Here is a 20396-nt window from a genome sequence, read left to right on the forward strand (position 1 = left end):
GGCTCTTTTCACTGAGCCACGCTGCTTCTCTGCTAGGTATCTATCCCAGAGTTTAGAACAGTGCTCAGCACATAATAAGCGCTTAATAAATACCATCATTATTAATAATAGTGATAATAATAATGCTCTCCCTTCCCCTAAGGCGGCGCGCGAGCCACAGCCCTCAAAGGCCACCCCTGACTCACCCCCTCCAACCTCCCCATTCTGGCCTTTTTTGGTGCCCGTTGGGTGGAGTACGCGTGCGCAGTCAAGGCCACGCCCCTCCCCCATAACCACGCCCGTTTCCTCTTCTCCCCGCCCCCTTCCCATCTTCCCCGCCCTTCCAGCGCTGGTCGGCCGCAGTGGGCGCCGGAGTGGGTGTCGGAGCTGTCTCCCCGCCGGACGAACGGACAATCGACCGACCACAGGTCTGCGCCGCCATGGAGCTGGGGTGGGAGGGGCTGATTTACAGCTTCTCTCGCGTCCCCATGTTCCCCTTTTTCGACATGGCCCATTATCTGATGTGTGTGATGTCGCTGAAGAAACAGCCCGGTGAGTCTCGCCCCGGATCCCCTCCCTAGAGCGTACCCCGACTTCTCGGGCCCGGGCCGGACGGGGACCTCCGTAGTTCGCGCCTCCCCCACTCCTGCCCAAGTTTCCCTTTTCCCTTGCTTTGGCCGACTGGAAAGATCCGTGCCTGGGGGCTTAGCAATCAGAGTTATTTTTACCTCTTATAATAATAGCGATGATGGTATTTGTTAAGCGTTTCTTATGGGCCAAGCACCGTTAATAATACTATACTATGTGCCAAACACTGTTCCAAGCGCTGGCGTAGGTACGAGGTTGTCCCACGGGGCCTCACAGTCTGAATCCCCGTTTTATAGATGAGGGAATTGAGGCCCAGAGAAGTGAAATGGCCTGGCCAAGGTCATATAACAGATAAGTGGCGGAGGCGGGATTAGAACCCACGTCCTCTGACTCGCAAGCCACTGCTCTTGCCAATAAGCCACGCTGCTTCTCTTCTATTCCCCCAAAGCAGACTCCAACTTTTCTCCTGCATTTTCTGGTCCTCAGAACTGCACCATTTAGGAGTTGGTGGTTGTGAAGTAGAGATGGATCTGAAAGCTGGCTCTGTTGCAGTATAAAGAGAACAGTCGATCAGTAGTGTTTATTGAACGCCTTCTGTGGGCCTACTAACCACTTGGGAGGGTGTAGGTCCAGACCCCTCAGGGAGTTTGCAATCTGACAGGTATAGGGCTTAAATATTTTTGTGCCCATTTATCTGTAACTAATAATAATTATGGTATTTGTTGAGCATTTACTATATGCCAAGAGAGGGAATAAGTAAGAAGTGGCCTCTGGTTGGATTTTTTTTCAAGGAAACTCCAATGCAGTTAATCGTTCAAACCGGTTATTAAGGTAAACCTACTGTATGTCTCAAGTTACTTTTAATGCTTAATCATATACAGGAAATTATTTTAACTGACCCCACAGAGTGGTTGCCTGCATTTAGTGTATTCTCTGCTACTGTCTGCTTCAAGTTCCAAGTAAATAGCAAACAATCTTTCTGAGTCAGTGATTTCTTTACATTTGATACCTTTGCCCAAGCATGCACTTGATTCCCTTGCCACATTATAAATCGACTAAAGGAGACTCTTGCTTGCACTCATGACACTAAACTTTTAGTCAATCGTATTTTCTGAGTGCAGAGCACTTTGGAGAGTACAACATAACAGGCACATTCCCTGCCCCCCTATGAATTTACAATCTAGAGGGAAATAGCGATTTACCAGCTTGAACAATGCTTAAGCTGGTAAATTTGGAATATACCGTAAAAGTCAGTAATCATAGCCTTATCTTAGTTTTGGGTTCCTAGCAAAATTTTTATCTATGGCCCAACCTGTTTTTATTAGACATGTTTGCAGACACTTGGCTAGCACCCCTACCTTTGGGGCTTTTTTTTTTTTAAAGGGTATTTGTTAAGTGCTCACTATGCATCAAACACTGTTCTAAGCGCTGGGGCAGGTACAAGTTAATTAGGTCGGATACAGTCCCAGTCCCGCATGGGGCTCACAGTCTAAGTAGGAGGGAGAACAGGTGTCCTCATTTTATACTTACGGCAACTGAGGCACAGGGAAGTTAAATGAGTTGTCCAAGGTCACACAGCATGCATTTGGCAGAAGTGGGATTAGAACCCAGGCCCTTCTGACTCCCAGGCCTGTGCTCTCTCCATTAGGTCATGCTGCTTCTCTCAGCCTCATTGGGTGCTGCCTGTGGATGCTGAGGTTCCTCCTCCCCTCCCCTCTGCTGCTATTGCTATGAATGCCACTTTTGGGTACTAATTCTGGAGAACGTTTGTCAATCAGCAGTATTTGTTGAGCACTTACCGTGTGCAGAAAACTACCAAGTGCTTGGGAGAGCACGGTAGTGGAGCAAATGTAGACAGTTGTGCATATTATGGCCCAGATCTGCATCAGTTAGTAGTCTGTGTGCAAGTCGTGTTTATATTTTTAGAGTCAAGCACGTACTTATAGATCCTGTCTTTTCCTTGGGCTCCTTATCTTATGGAATGTATCTGGATGTTCTCATTCCTGAGGGCCGATATCCCTCTGCCACTGGAGTCCTCTCTCTTGAGTGAGTCAGCAGTTTTGAACAGGTTGGCAGAGGGCCCGAGAAAATAAGGCCATCAATTCCTTCACAGCTCTCTCCCTACCCATCTCCACTACATAAGCAGGGAATGTGTCTGCTAATTCTGATGCAGTGTACCTTCCCAAGTGCTTAGTCCAGTGCTCTGCACACAGCAAGGGCTCAATAAATACTGTTGATTGATAGACAGGTCGTCTGACTACTGGCGCTCCAGGTTGTCGTTGCATGCAATCCTCCCGGTTCTTGAAGTTACTTCCCTGATATTTTGGGGCACTTCAGAACCAATCCATGGTATTTACTGAACGCTTACTGTGTGCAGAGAACTGTACCAAGTGCTTGGGAGAGTACAATCCAACAGAGTTGGTAGACACCTTCCTTGCCCATGGCGAGCCTACAGTCTAGAGGATGAGCTAGAAGGGGTATTGACTCTTTTGGACCTCTGGAAGAGGTGGAAGCAGTGTATACACCATTATAATCAAACGTATTTATTGAGCGCTTACTTTTTAGACTGTGAGCCCACTGTTGGGTAGGGACTATCTCTATATGTTGCCAACTTGTACTTCCCAAGCGCTTAGTACAGTGCTCTGCACACAGTAAGCACTCAATAAATATGATTGCTTATGTGCAAAGCACTGTATTAAGCATTTGGGAGAGTACAGTACCACAGTGTAATGATACATTAAGCCGTCAGTCCTCTGATGGTTTGGGGAAGTTGGTGCTCCTCCCAAAGTGCCTGATTTATTATTAGTGGTGAAACATTGGTCCCAGGAAGATTAGAGCTTATCAAATATTTGAATAGCACAGGGCAAATGGCTCTGAATTGAACAGCTACCTGGATCTGGTAAGGCCCCCAAAGAAAAATACCAGTCATTTTAGAAAATTCCCTAGACTCTTGGCTAATCAATTTGCCTCTCATTTCTTCCATGATGCATGTTTTCTCAACAAGTTTTAGCTAGAGCATGATTTGAGAATCAGGGAACGCTCGTCCAGTAACATGAAGTATCCGAAGAAGTGGTTTGTGCATGTATAAGTGGCATTGGAATCAGTCAGAGAAGCAGCATGGTGTAGTGGAAAGAGAACGGGCCTGGGAGTCAGAAGGTCATGGGTTCTAATCCAGCCTTTGCCACCTGTCTGCTGTATGCCCTTGGGCAAGTCACTTCACTTCTCTGGTCCTCAGTTTCCTTATCTGTAAAATGGGGAGCGAGACTGTGAGCCCCACGTGGGACAGAGACTGTGTCCAACCCAATTTGCTTGTATTCACCCCAGTGCTTAGTACATACAGTACAGTGCCTAGCACATAAGCACTTTACAAATACCATAATTATTATTATTCAATCAATTATATTTATTGAGCACTTGCCGTGCGCAGAGCATTGTACTAAGTACTTGGGAGAGTACCGGATAACAGTTGGTAGGCATGTTTACTGTCCACAATGAGCTTACTGTCTAGAAGGGGAGACAGACATTAAAAATAAATTACAGATGGACTTAAGTGCTGTGGGGCAGAGGGTGATGCAGAAGGGAGGAGTAAGGGAAATGAGGGTTTAGTTAGGGAAGACCTCTTGGTAGAGATGGAATTTTAATAAAGCTTTGAAGGTGGGGAGAGTGGTCATCTGTCACATAAGAAGGGGAAGGGAGTTCCTGGCCAGAGGCAGGCTGTTTGCCAGGGGTCGGTAGCGAGATAGACAAGATCAAGGTACACTGAGTAGGTTGGCGTTAGGGGAGTGAAGTGAGCAGGCTGGGTTGTTGTAGGAAGTCAGTTAGGTAAGATAGGAAGGAGGGGGCGAGGTGACTCGAGCACTTTAAAGCCGAAGGCAAGAAGTTTCTTTTTGATGTGGTGGTGGATGGGCAACCTCTGGAGGTTCTCCAGGAGTGGGGAAACATTGACCAAACTGTTTTTTGAAATCATGATCTGGGTAGTAGAGTGAAGTATGGACTGGGGTGGAGAGAGACAGGACGCAGGAAAGACATCAAGGACGCTGATGCAGTAGTCAAGGCGGGATAGAATGAGTGCTTGGATCAGTGTAGTAGCAGTTTGGATGAAGAGGAAAGGCAGATGTTGTGAAGGCAGAACTGACAGGATTTGGTGACAGATTGTGGGTTGAATGAGAGAGGTGAGTCGTGGATAATGCCTCGAATCAGGTGAAATAATGACTCGATTCAAGCGAGTGCAACAGTGTGAGTTTTCCTAATGCGAGGTTTTGAAAGAAAGCAATCCCTGCAGTATGGGCTGTAAAAAGGCAGTCCTCAAAGGAAAAACAGATAACAAAAGATCCTTCAAATATATAAGAAGCTGGCTAGGGAATTGGTGAGGTTAATTGACAGTTGTGGGGCAAAAGATGGACTTGGGGCTTAAAAGGAAACAGCTGAGAGGTTTCAGGAATCAATCATTTGTATTTATTGAGCTCTTACTGTGTGCAGAGCACTGTACTGCACTGTACTATGTGCTTGGGAGAGTGCAGTATAACAGAGTTGGTAGACACATTCCCTGCCCGCAATGAGATTTCAGTCTTCAGGGGGAAGCAGGCATTAATATAAATAAATTACTGATGCGTACGTAATTGCTGTAGGGCTGAGGGAGGGGGGAATAAAGGGTGCAAATCCAAGTGTAAAGGTGATGGCAGAAGGGAGTGGGAGAAGAGGAAATGAGGGCCTCATCTGGGAAGACTTCTTGGAGGAGTTGTGCCTTCACTAAAACTTTGAATTTTAAAATTTGGTCTTTCCTGAAGGAGGTATTTGTGAAATCTCTATATCCCAAGTGTTTTTTTGTGGCAGGCAGGCCAGAGGACTTGGATCAAATTGTGGTGACCACAGAGGATGTTTTAGAGCCAACTGATATTAATCACTGGAATCCACCTGAGAGTTTGGAAGGAACTTGAAGGGGAAGATGTGGAATCCCATCGTTATGAAATGCTTTGTTTTGTGTGTTTTTATTTGTTTTTATGGTGTGTGTGTGTGAAGCACTTAGTATGTCGCCAGGCACTGTTCTGAGCGGTGGGGTAGATACAAGCTAATCAGGTTGGACACAGTCCCGGTCCCACATGGTCACAGAGCAGACAAGTAGCAGATCCAGGATTAGAACTCCCAGGCCTGCACTGGTGCTCCTATTTCAGAGTCTACCTGCAGAGCCTTGAGCTTTGAGAGGAAAACATCAGGAAAAGAAAAGAAAAATGTCACTGGTAGAGTAGATCTGGTCCGGGGGCACAAGGGTTTTATGGGGCATCACTGCGAAGGGAGGGGGGAGGAGCACACTGAACACCCCCCAATATGGCCTCCCCATCTATGCAACCTGCCACCTCCACTGCAACTCCCACCCTTTTGTAGACTTCGATCATGTCTCCTCTCAGCTTGCATCTTGACTGTAAGCTCGCGGTGGGCAGGGACTGTCTGTTTATTGGTATTTTGTGCTCTCCCAGCGTCATCCGTTTCCCAGTGTATCCAGCTTCTGATTTGGTCCCCATTCCCAATACTGAAGTAATGGTGCATTCCTTGAGCCATCAGTTTGCAGCTGAATTCCTGGCCCTGCTCGTAAGAGATCAAGTTCATATAACCTGGAGATAACCACCCATTTGATCCTCATGTTTCGACTTTCCCAACACGCCTTCCTCCCTCTCGACTCCAGTTTTTCCTCTGTCCTAGATGTGGGGGGATGATGTTGCCCATCCTTGCCACAGAAGTGCTACATCCACAACTACAACTCTGAGTCTCAGCCTGAACCTGAAATGAAGCAGCTTAGCCTAGTGGATAGAGCATGGGCCTGGGAGGCAGAGGCCCTGGGTTGTAATTCCAGCTCTGTCACTTGTCTGCTGTGTGACCTTGGGCAAGTCATCTAACTTCTCTGTGCCTCAGTGACCTGATCTGTAAAATGGAGATTAAATCCTTCTCTCTCCCCCCCACCTTTTTTAAGTAGTAGTATTTGTTAAGTGTGTACTCCAGTTTCCACAGACTCTTAAGTGCCCATACCTTCAGTCAGACTGAGGAAATGTAATGGTTTGACAGTGGTATCTTGATGGAAGATTATGTTTTCCTTCCCTTGAGGGCCTGGGGAGACAGAAAGGAAGCTTTACCTGTCATCCATTCATTCATTTATTCAGTTGTATTTATTGAGCGCTTACTGTGTGCAGAACACTGTACTAAGCTCTTGGAAAGTACAATTCGGCAACAGATAGAGACGATCCCTACCCAACAACGGGATCCATCTTTGCTGAGTTTCACTTGGGGTTAATATGGATCCACCACCAACCTCCCTTTTCCCCACATCCAGTAGTGCCAGTTTTGAATTTCATTTTCCAAATGATCCAAAGGATCAAGGATCTTATTTCCATGGCAGTCACCCAATTTTGGATTTCCTGATGACAGATTTCATCAACCATCCCAGAGAATAATCCACATTGGTCTAATTCCATGAGGTTCTGCTGCCCCCAGTTAATAATAATAATGATGGTGGCATTTATTAAGCACTTACTATGTGCAAAGCACTGTTCTAACTGCTGGGAGTTACAAGGTGATCAGGTTGTCCCACGGGGGCTCACAGTCTTTATCCCCATTTTACAGATGAGGTAACTGAGGCACAGAGAAGTTAAGTGACTTGCTCAAAGTCACACAGCTGACAATTGGCAGAGTCGGGATTGAACCCTTGACCTCTGACTCCAAAGCCTGTGCTCTTTCCACTGAGCCACGCTGCTTCTCTAGATTCCCAAATAGCTTCCTCATCTGTAAATTGGGCATTAAATACCTGTTTTCCTTCCCACTTAGACTGAGAGCCCCATGTGGGACACGGATTGTCCAGTCTGCATATGCTGAATCTACCCCAGGTAGCCTGATTTGCTTAGTACGGGAAACAGCATGGTGTAGTGGATAGAGCCCAGGCCTGGGAGTCAGAAGGCCATGGGCTCTTATCCCTGCTCTGCCACTTGTCTGCTGTGTGGCCTTGGTTCAATTCAAACTGGTTACATCTCTCTGCCTGTTACCTCATCTGTAAAATGGGGATTAAGACTGTGAACCCCATGTGGGACAGGGACTGTGTCCAACCTGATTAACTTGAATCTACCCCAGTGCTTAGAACAGTACTTGGCACATAGTAAGTGCTTAACAAATACCATTATTATTATTAATAGTGGTAGTATATAGTAAGTGCTTAACATATACCATATTAAGGGGGCATCAGTCAGTGCCCCAAGGCTATCATTATTGCTCTTTTCATAAAATCATACCTTGTTAAATTTACCTTCTTAATCCTTCTCACTAAGCTTCTAGCCTCCTACATTTTATTCATTTACTAAATGCCGCATTGCAACACTATCATTACTCCAATACATTAATTATGGTGAGTGCAGAGTGTCATCAAATCCTCAATCAATCAACCGTATTTATTGAGCGCTTACTGTGTGCAGAGCACTGTACTAAGCGCTTGGGAAGTACAAGTTGGCAACATATAGAGACAGTCCCTACCCAACAGTGGGCTCACAGTCTAAAGCCTCGCATTTCCCTTCTCCTAGGAAACTGTAGGGAAATATCTCAGACATGTGTAAGAGCACACACAACACAGAAAACTTATCTCCGAGGCACAGAGAAGCACCATGGTCTAGTGGATAGAGCACAGGCCTGGGAGTCAGAAAGACCTGGTTTCTAATCCCAGCTCTGCTCCTTGTCTGCTGTGAGGCCTTGGGCAAGGCAGTTCACTTCTTTGTGCCTCAGTTAACTCCTGTGTAAAATGGGGATTAAGACTGTGAGCCCCATGTGGGACCGGGACTGTGTCCAACCTGATTTGCTTATATCCACCCAAGTGCTTAGCACAGTGCCTGGCATATAGTAAGTGTGTAACAAATACCACAATTGTTATGATTATTATTATCATTATTAATAATATTGCATAGGTACAAAGGTAAAATACGAAAGGATTTTTCTCCAGACCAAGGGTAAACAGACATCTTGACTTATGTCTAAACACCTATGATCATATATAGCTCTTTATATACTACATGCAATAAAGATACCTCAGTTAATTTGGGGAGTGTGAACTCTGAATGTTTTTTTACTCTGGCTGGTAAGAAAAAGTCACACTCTTCTATTCCAGATTGCATTTATTCCATCTCAGTCGTGACTGGTTTCAATGTAAGATAACCGAATTTACATTCAAACTGGTTAGAAATGATGTATTCATTTACTCTAATAACAGATTTAAGTACCAATTGAGGAATATGTCTTGTGCTAAGTAATTAAATGTCTCCCTTTGGTGCAGCTGTGTTCTTATTACAGACTCCCCAAGTACACACTTTCTCAGCCAACTTCTTTTTCCAAATTAACCCTGAATAAACCAACAGGAAGTCAGAGATCAGTTAACCTTGTGAAGGCCTGCTTGCACTAAAAGATCATACTGGTTTCCTAGTGGAGCAGGTAATCATGTGGAAGGAGAGGGTGCCACTCTCCACCCAAATCATGTCTTAAAATCAACGAATCTGCTTTTGTATTGCTTGTTTCCGGCACGATATTTTAATAGCCTCCAGTGTCTCCTGACAAATGGGCTGACAGTCGACTTCATCCAATTTGGCCCTCTTGGAAACTGGCTCCTGGCTTGGGTGGTGATCCTAGGTTCCCACAGAGGGCTGATTTTGGTTGGCCATGGCCCTTCTGTTTTCAGAGTTATCAGAGTACATGCAGTAGGCTCCCTTCATCTTCCGCAGATCTTTCCATCCCGAGAACAAGGGGTTCTACGTGTAGTGGTCGAACTTGGCTTGTTGCGGATAGCCAAACTTGCTTGGTAACAATTGGTTGACCCTCACGGGTTCTATCCCAGTAGCAGACCTTGAAGCAGACAGAAACTTTCTCTGTTACAGTTGGCATTACCTCCACCAAGTTGGTGCACTGCTTCGTTAGCAGTTGATTCCCCGTTTCTATCTCACATTGCTCCCCCCAGCTGGCATTTCCCTGCTTTCAGCATAACCAAAACCCAATCTTGTGACTCCCCCAACCCCCCGTGCATTCCCAAATCCCTTTTGTGTGCCGAGACAAGTGTGTTAAGTACTTTTAGAATCTGTGAAGGCAGTGGTCTCCGTGGACTGGTGGATCTTAGTGTTTGAAGGGGGTCCACCACATACTCCAGAATGAGTCCCATTTAGGGTCTGGTAATGGTCAGATTTATGCCGCAAGGATTTAATACCGGCCATAGACTACCCATTTTTTATTTTATTTTATTTTGTGGTATTTGTTTAGCAAATACTATGTGCCAGGCACTGAACTAAGCCCTGGGGTAGATACAAATTAATCTGGCTGGACACAGTCCATGTCCCGCATGTGACTCACAGTCTTAATCCCCATTTTACAGATGAGGGGATGCTCCCGGGAATTGTCGTCAGGCTTGGACTTGGGTACCAGGGTGCGAGGGTTTGTCTTATGCTGGATTTGAAACTGGGGCTAGATCAGGTTGGACCAGGAAAATCTAGCATGTGGAAATCCTGCTGGGATGATCCAAAAAACAAAATAAGTTATAATTGCCAAGCAAAATTGGGCAATCAGTTTAGCTGAGTAAGCCAAACACCGTTTTGTTTAATATTCCAAACATTTGGCTTCTTGGAGCCATTACTTCAAGAACCTCAATTTGCTTTCCTCAGTGTAGTATGTGTGTATATTTACAGTTTTATTTATATACATATATATATGAATGAAGTTCTATAGTGTCACTACGAATCACTGGGGATAGTGGTAACAGTTGGAGTAGAAGTGGTTGTTACTAAAGGACCCAGATTTTTCTGATTTTCAGGGCACTGCACAATTCCATTATCTTCTCCCTATCTCTACTTCCCAGAAATATCATTTAGCTCATATGTTAATAACTGAACAAACTGTACATCATCAATGGTATTTATTGAGCAAATTTGACTTGTAGCAGATTGCCTTCCACTTGCTAGCCACTGCCCAAGTTAGGAATGGAATGGGTATGCCTCTGCTTGACTCTCCCTCCCATCACCCCTCCTTCCCTTCCCCACAGCACCTGTATATATGTATATATGTTTGTACGTATTTATTACTCTATTTATTTTACTTGTACATATTTATTCTATTTATTTTATTTGGTTTATATGTTTTGTTGTCTGTCTCCCCCTTCTAGACTGTGAGCCCACTCTTGGGTAGGGACCGTCTCTATGTGTTGCAGACTTGTACTTCCCAAGCGCTTAGTACAGTGCTCTGCACACAGTAAGCACTCAATAAATACAATTGAATGAATGAATGTACGAAGTGCTTGCCCACAATGAGCTCACAGTCTAGACTGTATAGAATTTGTCTGTTTTTTCTTTTAAACTTCCAAATCCAAATGTATGTCTGAATATTTTCAGTTAGTAGTATACATTTGGTTAATCACAACTCAAGATCTAATTGTCCTTCTAGTATGCCCTGACAAATTTCCCCAGCACTTCAGGAATAAAAAGAAGATAATAGTAAAAAATGTATTTGGTTAAAAAAAAAATCCAGTCGTATATATTGAGTGCTTACTCTGTGCAGAGCACTATATTAAGCACTTGGTAGAGTACAATACAACAATATAACAGACATGTGCCCTGCCTAAAGTGATTCATTCCTAAAGTATGATGAACTTTTCTTTATATTTTTCTTTAGAAGGTATGATTTTAAACAACTCTGGTTGAAGCAGACTTGCTGATTCCTGTTCATCGTAAGCAGAACAGACATGGGATCGAGGACATGGGAGTGGTTTTTAGTTAAATTGAAAGCTTTGAAAGTAATGAACTTTATTGGATTTTTAATTTCAACTCTGATGTATTCACAATCATACACTTCTTGGTAAGGAATATCCAGTGGATGATTGTGAATCCATAATAATGATAGCATTTGTTATGCTCATACTATGTGCCAAGCATGGAACTGAGTGCTGGAATAGATATAAGATAATCAGGTTGGATGCAGTCCCCGTCCCACATGGTGCTCACAGGCAAAGTGTGTGTGGAGGAGAACAGGTATTCCATACCCATTTTATAGATGAGGAAACTGAGACACAGAGAAGTGAGGTGACTTGTACAGGGTCACACAACAGAGCTTGGATTAAAATCCAGGCCCTCCAACTCCTAGGCCTGTGAACTTTCCACTAGACCACACATCCCAGTTGAAATAAAAAACAATGAGATTTATTATTTTCAAAGCTTTCAACTTAACCAAGACCCAATCCCATGTCCCCAGAAACATCTGGAAGTCAAAAAGAGAGGTAGCTAAAAAGAGGGACCGGTGAGCCAAAAAGCAGGGCATCAGGCACTTTGAGCTCATATTAGTAAGGCATTTTGAGAGGAGCATTGACCACTGAGGATCCTTTAGTAGATTGCAACAGTGTATGCAATGGATGAGAAGCAGCATGGCCTAGTGGCTAGAGCACAGGCCTGGGAGTCAGAAGGTCATGGATTCTAATTCCAGCTCTGCCTCTTGTCACCTGTGTGACCTTGGGCAAGTCACTTCACTTCTCTGCCTTAGTTCCCTCATCTGTAAAATGGGGATTAAGACTGTGAGCCCTATGTGGGACAGGAACCGTGTCCAACCCGATTATCTTGTATCTACGCCAGCGCTTAGAATGGTGCCTGGCACGTAGTAAGCTCTTAACAAATACCATAAACAATAATAATAATAATGATATGCATAATGTAAGTGGCAGTGCACTGCTGCAGTCAGACCCTTTTTGGCTGGAAAGAATTAATTCTACGAAGTATCCAACTTGTCAGGATGTAGATTTGGCTACTGAAAGAACTGGTCTTCATTTGTATTGCTCTGTAGTCAGCCAATCATATTTATTGAGCACTTATTGTGTGTAGAGCACTGTACTAAGCACTTAGGAGAGTACAATGCAATAATAGACACATTCCCTGCCCTCAGCGAGCTTACAGTCTGAGGGGGGGGGGGGGGTGTTGTCTTCATGGAGATGAGAGTTCAGTCATACTTTAGAGGGCAGGAGGAGCAAAGATTAGTGAAGAGAGAGCAGGAAGGTTATTCCCATGTGTGGAGGGTGAGGTGAGCAATGGATTAGCAAAGACGGGGATTGTAGTTGTGAAATTTTGTAAGACAATTGTCCGGACTGTACCTGCCCTGTCTGGACTGCCCTGTCCAGACAGGGCAGTGGAAGATGAGATGATTGAGGGTCTTAGGTCCAGTGATCAAGATTTGATCTTGATCAGGAATGCTACTGCAGATTTTGAGGGTGTGAGTGATGTCAGAGAAGCACTGAGATATGAGTTGTTTGGTTGGCTGTGTGCAAATTGAATTACACAGTCCATTGGTTTCCAACTTTGGCACCAAAGACCACTTAAGAGAAAAAGATGTGGGGATTGCCTGCTTTAATATTCAAGGGTCTGGTTAGGGATGCGCTTCTAATATCCATTAATTTTTTTTTCCCCTAGCTGGTACTTCTCATCTCTGAATTTACTCACTCTTCCTGAAACCTATTAACATTTTCTACCTGTGACAATAAATTCCACATGCTTGCCATTATGTGAAACATGTTTCCTTTTGTTTGTTTTTGGCATAGAAACCAGCTTTTCATGTTCCTGCTGGTTTCGGTGCTGCTCTGAGAGATATGACCTTTTTTTTTTATCACTGGAGTGCCTCTATAAAGGAGACATCTTGCTGTTGGAAAAATGGCTCATTAAGCCTTTAGAAATACTATGGAGATATATTTGGAGATAATTCTTAGAGACTCTACTAAAGGATTGATGCAAGGTTATATTGGCTAATGATATAAACTGCCTGTTCATATTGTTAGAAAAACTGTCTGATTCTTTTGCTCTTCTCTTCCTTTTAATGAAATCTGATATAAGTGTATGCTTGCCTCACTGTATGGTATCTGAGTGTAATGATACCTCTTATTATACACTTCACACTTGCCATTAAGCAACTCTGATAAGTTCACCCAGATCATTATCTCCTTTGTCAACCATGTCAAGTACACAATTAACCTTAATTAACTGCAGCTTTAATGCTGGAAACAGGAATAATCAGCAGTATTCATTTTAAACTGTTATCCTCTGATCTGAAAACACTGATAGCTATTGCAATCCTGAGTGTAATCTGTGCAACCTATATTAAGATCACTGCCTTGAATAGCTGTGTTTGGTGTTCAGATTTTTGGTCCTGCAAACTGATTTAGATTGGTGTATGCATGTGTAGAGAGAGAGAGAGCCCTTCTTCAGATGCAAAGATGACTCCACTGACAGAATTTTATCAGTGTGGACAAGACCTATACAGGAAGTCCTCAACGTGTGACTGGTGAGTCGCCCCGAGCGACACTTCCAACATCCCTGAATTTACCCTGATTCAGGTGAATGGCACTGGGCCTGAGTTGACGAAGCCAGGCTCATAAGGTAAGTATTCTGTAACCGTCATCCCCGCATCATCACCCTGTCTCCCCATCCTCTCATCCACACCCCCGTCTGCACAGTGTTGCTTCTCTGTGCCCTGTGGGGTCCCCCCTGCTCCCACACCCTCCAGGGTCACTAAGGTCGAGGTACAGGGCCGGGATTGGGCAGCAAATGGGTGGCAGGATCACTGAGAGGTGCAGGGATTGGCACAGAGATACCTGTCTTTCCCTCCTCCTCGTCCTCCCCTTTCTTCCTCACTATTGCTCGTGGGGGCAAGAACAGCAGCTGCATTTGTAGTGGTTGCCTCGTAACCTCCGTCACTCCTTCCTCCTCTACCATTGCCAGTAAAGCATTGTTTATCCCTCCCGCCCATCCTGGTCCGACTACACAGGGTCGGGGCCAGAGACAGTGGCAGGAGCTGCCAAATAGACCCGAGTGTCCCCTAAAGCCAACAGTGAGATCTCCCGAGAAGATTCCAGGAGCCCCTCCAAACCATTTCATAGCCACATGGAAACCGTACCCAAGCAGACCCTCTCTTGAGATCACTTTTTGGTAAAATAAATAAAGGGCTTAAAATTTTTCAGTGTGTTGGAGGTCATTTGTAGGTAGAGGTACTGCACATTGGACATGTTGGTATTGTGTTACGTTTTCTTGTGTGACTTACATGTTTTTATGTACCATGATTGCTGTTGACAAAATAAAATACATTAATGCAGCTATATTACCTATTATAGAGTATACAATTCTGGGTAATTTGGTGAAAAGGGGTATCCGGTCTCGGTTCAGGAATCAGTCCCCCTTTATGTGGGGATTAGCATTTTCCCTGTTGGAAAATTGGTTGACGGATAATGTTTCTTCTTGATGCACTTTCAGGAACCAATTGTGTCATAAGTCTGACTTCCTGCATATGCCTGGCAATATAAGTTGTTTGCTTGTAAAAATTGCCCCTTCCATTTGCTACCCACAGTGGGGTTTCTGTTTTAGCCTTTAGCCTCTGTGTCTCTCTCTCTCTCTCTCTTTCTCTCTCTCTCTCTCTCTCTCTCTCTTTCTTTGAAATCTCCGTTCTAAGAGCGCCATCCCATCACTAGTTACTATAAAAGGAGAGCGGAAGAATCGAGGGGCCGGTAGTTTGTGCAGCACTTCGCATGCTCTCTCATCCCTGTCAGTTGTCTTCCTGCTGGGGCACTGAGTGCAACGAGAGAGTAGGCGGACAGGAGCGCAGTCCATTGCCAAGTGGTACACAAAGGTTTTAGTACATAGGACCCATTCGCAGCCAAAGTGACCCCAACATAGTGCCTAGGGACCAGCCCGGCAGGCTTGGTAGTTGCTGAGGTCTTCGTCACTTTAGTCAGCCTGCTAATTTTCAGGATTTGTGCTGGGCCTGGCTACCTTGCAGAAAGCCCTAGGTGGTTTCTCAGTGAGAAACCTTGACCATTGTCACAGCCCCAGGAGGAATTCTTATGTCCTCAGGACATCTCTACCTGGGTGTCCCACCAACGCCTCAGGCTTACCTCATCTGAAAATGGGGATTGAGACTGTGAGCCCTACATGGGACAGGGACTGTTTCCAACCCAATTTGCTTGTATCCACCCCAGCGCTTATCTCCAGTGGCTACCAATCAACCTATGCATCAGGCAGAAACTCCTCACCCTGGGCTTCAAGGCTCTCCATCACCTCGCCCCCTCCTACTTCACCTCCCTTCTCTCCTTCTACAGCCCAGCCCGCACCCTCTGCTCCTCTGCCGCTAATCTCCTCACCGTGCCTCGTTCTCGCCTGTCCCGCCGTCGACCCCCGGCCCACGTCATCCCCCTGGCCTGGAATGCCCTCCTTCCGCACATCCGCCAAGCTAGCTCTCTTCCTCCCTTCAAGGCCCTACTGAGAGCTCACCTCCTCCAGGAGGCCTTTCCAAACTGAGTCCCCTCCTTCCTCTCCCCCTCCTCCCCCTCTCCTTCCCCCCCGCCTTACCTCCTTCCCTTCCCCACAGCATCTGTATATATGTATATATGTTTGCACGTATTTATTACTCTGTTTATTTTACTTGTACATATTCTATTTATTTTTTTGTTAATATGTTTTGTTTTGTTCTCTGTCTCCCCCTTCTAGACTGTGAGCCCACTGTTGGGTAGGGACCGTCTCTGTATGTTGCCAACTTGTACTTCCCAAGCGCTTAGTACAGTGCTCTGCACACAGTAAGTGCTCAATAAATACGATTGATTGATTGGCCCATAGTAAACACTTAAATACCACAGTTATTATTATTATGATTATTTAACATGTCCGAACAGAACTCCTCATCTTCCAACTCAAAACCTGTCCTGCCCCTGGTTTTCCCCTCACTATAGGCAACACCTCTATCTTCCCTGTCTCCCAAGCCTTTAACCTTGGCATTATCCTCAGCTCATTTCTCTTATTCAGTCTGTTGTATCTTCACATCACTAAAATCTGCCCTTTCCTCTCCATCAAACTGTGCTGATCCAAGCACTTATCCTATCCTGTCGTGATTACTGCACCACACTCCTTGCTGATCTACCCACCTCCTGTCTTCCCCCTTTCCAGCCTATACTTCACTCTGTTGCCCCGATGGTTTTTCTAAAAAATGTTCAGTCCTTGTCTCCCCTCTCCTTCAGAGCCTCCAGTGGTTGCCCATCTGCCTCAACATCAAACAGGAACTCCTTACCAATGACTTTAAAGCACTCAATCACTTTGTCCCCTCCTACCTTACCTCGCCGATTTTCTACTCCAACCCAGCCTGTGCCCTTTGCCCCTCTAATGCCCACCTACTCACCGTAGCTCAATCTCATCCATCTCGTTGCCGATCCCTCGCCCATGTCCAGCGCTCAGTACAGTGTTCTGCACACAGTAAGCACTCAGTAAATATGACTGATTGATTGGTCCTCCCTTTGTCCTGGAACTCCTTCCCCCTTCTTACATGGCAGACAATCACTCTCTCCACCTTCAAAGCCTTACTAAAATCCCATCTCCAAGAGGCCTTCCTCGACCCAGACCTCATTTCCCCATCTCCCTCTCCCTTCTGGGTCTCCTATGAACTTGGATCTGTACTCATTAAGCATATGATAATCCTCAGCACTTATGTGCATACCCATAATTTAGTTTCATGTCTGTCTCCCCTTCTAAACTATGTTGTGGGCAGGGAGTGCGTCTACAAACTCTGTTGTACTCTCCCAAGCGCTTTACACAGTGCTCTGCACATAGTAAACGTTCAATAAATTCCACTGATTGGATTCCCCAATTTTAGAGCCAAGACTAGCAGTTAGACCTCCCGATGTCCTGAGCCCTGCTCTTTTTCCACTGGACCAGTCCCTGAGCTGGACTTGTTTATTCGGAATATGCAGTTCTATTTTAAATTCCTTTAGGGCAAGGACCACGTCTTTTCTTTTTTTGTGTTGCCAGAGTACAGTGGAGTTGAAAAGACAAGGCCTTTGCCCTAGAAGATTTGACATTCTAATTCCATATTCTCAATATATACATCCTGTTCTATAACTGGGGTGAAGGGGAGTTCTTGGTAGGGCTCTGCATTAAGGAAAACTTGTACTGCACACCTCATGCATCCATCACTGCTCTCACGTACACAACATTTTGGACATTGCTTTGTGCGGTACCCAGACCGATGTGTGCTGTCAGAAAATTTGCACCTCTGAATAGTCTTATAAAATTGTGGCTAAAATAATTTACCTGATTCTGATTTTACTAGGCTATGATTAATGGGCTTTTTAGCCCATTTGGAAACATTAACTCCAAATGGTGTTTGGAGCACATTAACTCCACAGTGCTCTGCACATAGTAAGTGCTCAATAAATATGATTGATGATTAACTCGTGTCTGAATCTGGAGGATTTTGATTGCTGGTATTAGTTTCTGGTAACGTGTGTGCAGTAGTAGACCTTGTTAAAGGGGAAAAGGTGGGAAGGGTGAGAGAGCACGGATGAGGGAGAGAGGAGGCGTGTTACTTAGCCTGGCAGTCAGAAGGTTGAGAGCGTGTAAAATTGATTAGCTGTTTCCTTTCCCCGTCCTATTTCCAATAGCTTGGGCATTACTATACAACCAGCTGGTTTTTAAGTATTTCAGATATGGAAAAGTTTTCCGAGATCCAGTTCAACCAGTAAGTACTTTAAAATCAGAACAAGTTAGAGGAAGGATATTGCCAGTGCAGATAAAGCCCAAACCAGCTGCATCTATAGAGCTAAGGGAAGGAAATTATGCTATATTGTTGAAAGATCAATTTTATTGGTAACTGGAAATAGGTTTCTTTTTACCAACTTATGTGATGTTACTTTGATATTTAGTCCAGAGGGGAATCATTTTTATGGGCAGTGGGCCCATCTGCCCTGCAATTGAGCAGGGTCTCACAAATTTTGCTCCCTGTCTCGTGTCCTGAAAAGAGGACTGGTAGAACCCACAAAAATCCTCCTTTCAGCCATTTGTAGTGATTGGGAACTTAAGGTCCCATGACACATTGGGGGGATTCAACAGGTAGGTCTCCTGCCCTGTGCCCTTCCCATCATCCCTCTTGGCCCCCCTCTTTTCCTGTTCCCGGAATGGTTTTTATGTCCTGCACCCTGAACTTGCCTTCTCCCACATTCTCCTTCATCACTCTCCTCAAGACTTTTGTTTCTTCTTCTCTTTAAAAAAAAAAAAAACCCAAAAAATACTTAGTGTCATTTCCCCAGCCTCTCCCGCTGGGCCACCACAGGCCCTGTAACTGGCCCAGCTCTTTTCTGTTTTTTTTTTTCTTAAACTATTTTTAATATAGTGCCACTGAAATTCTCAGCTTTCATTAGCATCTGAGCTTGTTTCATCCTACTCCACATAACGGCATTCCCTATTTGCATGAACTTCACTAGCTCATATCCTTATGTGGCATCATTTCTTTCACCTTTGCTTCTATTTCATTCATTCATTCATATTTATTAGGGTGCATACTGTGTGCAGAGCACTGTACTAAGTGCTTGGAAAGTACTATTCTATTTCTAGTACAAAGCTTGAGTTATGTTTATGTGAGGTTTCCCCCTCCCACACCACTCCCCCCACAAAAAATGGAAATTGACAAATATAATGGTTATTTTCAACAAAGAGTTGAAGGGTAATTCTGGACATATACAACAGTCAGCTAAATTTAAAAATATAAAAAAGACTGGAGCAAATGACATGATTTTCATCCATACTCCAATTTGGTTCATGCCTCAGTCTGTTGTTATTCCTATTGTCATTCTACACACTTAAAATGTATATTTAACATTAAAACAGCTCAGTCAGGTTAAATATTTGGTTATTGTATTTGATGTTTGGATTAAAAAATACACTGACATTATAAACCATATTTTTTTGACTTCATCATTTCAGGAATAGTGGAAGTGTCACAGAAGAGTCCTGTGGCATGCTGGCTTAGTGCTATGCTTCACTGCTTCGGTGGAGGAATTTTATCTTCTCTGCTGCTTGCAGAACCTCCAGTAGAATTCCTTGTGAACCACACTAACATCTACCTGGCATCTTCAATCTGGTAAGGGGCTAGTCTAGCGGCATATAAATCATTTAAATAAAATTATAGTCTGTGAATTTAGCTGTGTAAGTTGACATCAGATATCTGAGGGCTAAAAGTAATCTTTCATGCATAACAATATTAGGAGTCGGAAAAACTGAGCAATAGATCTGCATTTATTTTCAGTCATTCAGTTGTATTTATTGACCACTTACGATGTGCAGAGCACTGTACTGAGCACTTGGGAGAGTACAATATAACAATAAACGACACATTCCCTGCCCACAGTGAGCTTACAGTCAGAGTTTGGAACTGAAGATAGATTCACCATTACTTGGGGTTTTTTTGCCTTTGTGTTTTAAAGAAACTCCTTACCAATGGCTTGGAAAGCACTCAATCACTTTGCCTCTTGCTACCTTACCTCACCGATTTCCTACTCCAACCCAACCTGATGAATTCTTTTAATTTCTAAAGACTACAAGTACAGACATATCCTATGATAAAACTGTACTACATTCCTTTGAAACAATGGATGTATTGTTAATGACTGTATCTTGGGATACAGTTTCCCATAAGTTGGAATCCTTTCCAGAGCCTTTGGAAAAATATGAAACTCCTTTAAATGCAATTGTCTGTAGCATTAAATAACTAAACTTGTATTCTCTATTAAAATAATTAAAAGCATTAACTAAATAAGGATTTGATTAGTTTTATTAGCCTTTGCAGGAGGTTGCAGAAATCGAAACTTGCTCTGCTATGGTAGTTTTTTTTTTCACCTTTAGTGAAAAAATTGTCCAATTTAGGTTGAACAATAAGCTCCTTTTCTTCAAAAAGCACCTTGTAGTAGACTTAGTCCACTCTTTTAAACTCCTCTCTCTATCAAGGTCTACCTAACCTAATCAGTTGTTTAAAGTTCTGCTTTCTTG

The 20396-nt window shown here is 44.1% G+C and overlaps 1 protein-coding gene across 2 annotated transcripts in view; it reads left to right on the plus strand.

Moving 5' to 3' along the window:
• Positions 1 to 354: 354 nt before the first annotated feature.
• Positions 355 to 20396, plus strand: part of TMEM38B (transmembrane protein 38B) — a 36609-nt gene continuing 16567 nt past the window's right edge. Inside the window, exons 1-3 of one of the 2 annotated variants that reach the window (XM_038770047.1) lie at positions 452 to 531; positions 13783 to 13976; positions 19335 to 19491. In XM_038770047.1, coding sequence (XP_038625975.1) covers positions 19385 to 19491 — 107 coding nt within the window. In that variant the 5' untranslated portion in view covers positions 452 to 531; positions 13783 to 13976; positions 19335 to 19384. Of the gene's footprint in view, positions 532 to 13782; positions 13977 to 19334; positions 19492 to 20396 lie in introns of both variants that reach the window. The other variant, XM_038770046.1, reaches the window with a different exon arrangement.

The sequence above is a fragment of the Tachyglossus aculeatus genome, chromosome X4 (assembly GCF_015852505.1).
Source record: "Tachyglossus aculeatus isolate mTacAcu1 chromosome X4, mTacAcu1.pri, whole genome shotgun sequence".
NCBI classification, from domain to species: domain Eukaryota; kingdom Metazoa; phylum Chordata; class Mammalia; order Monotremata; family Tachyglossidae; genus Tachyglossus; species Tachyglossus aculeatus.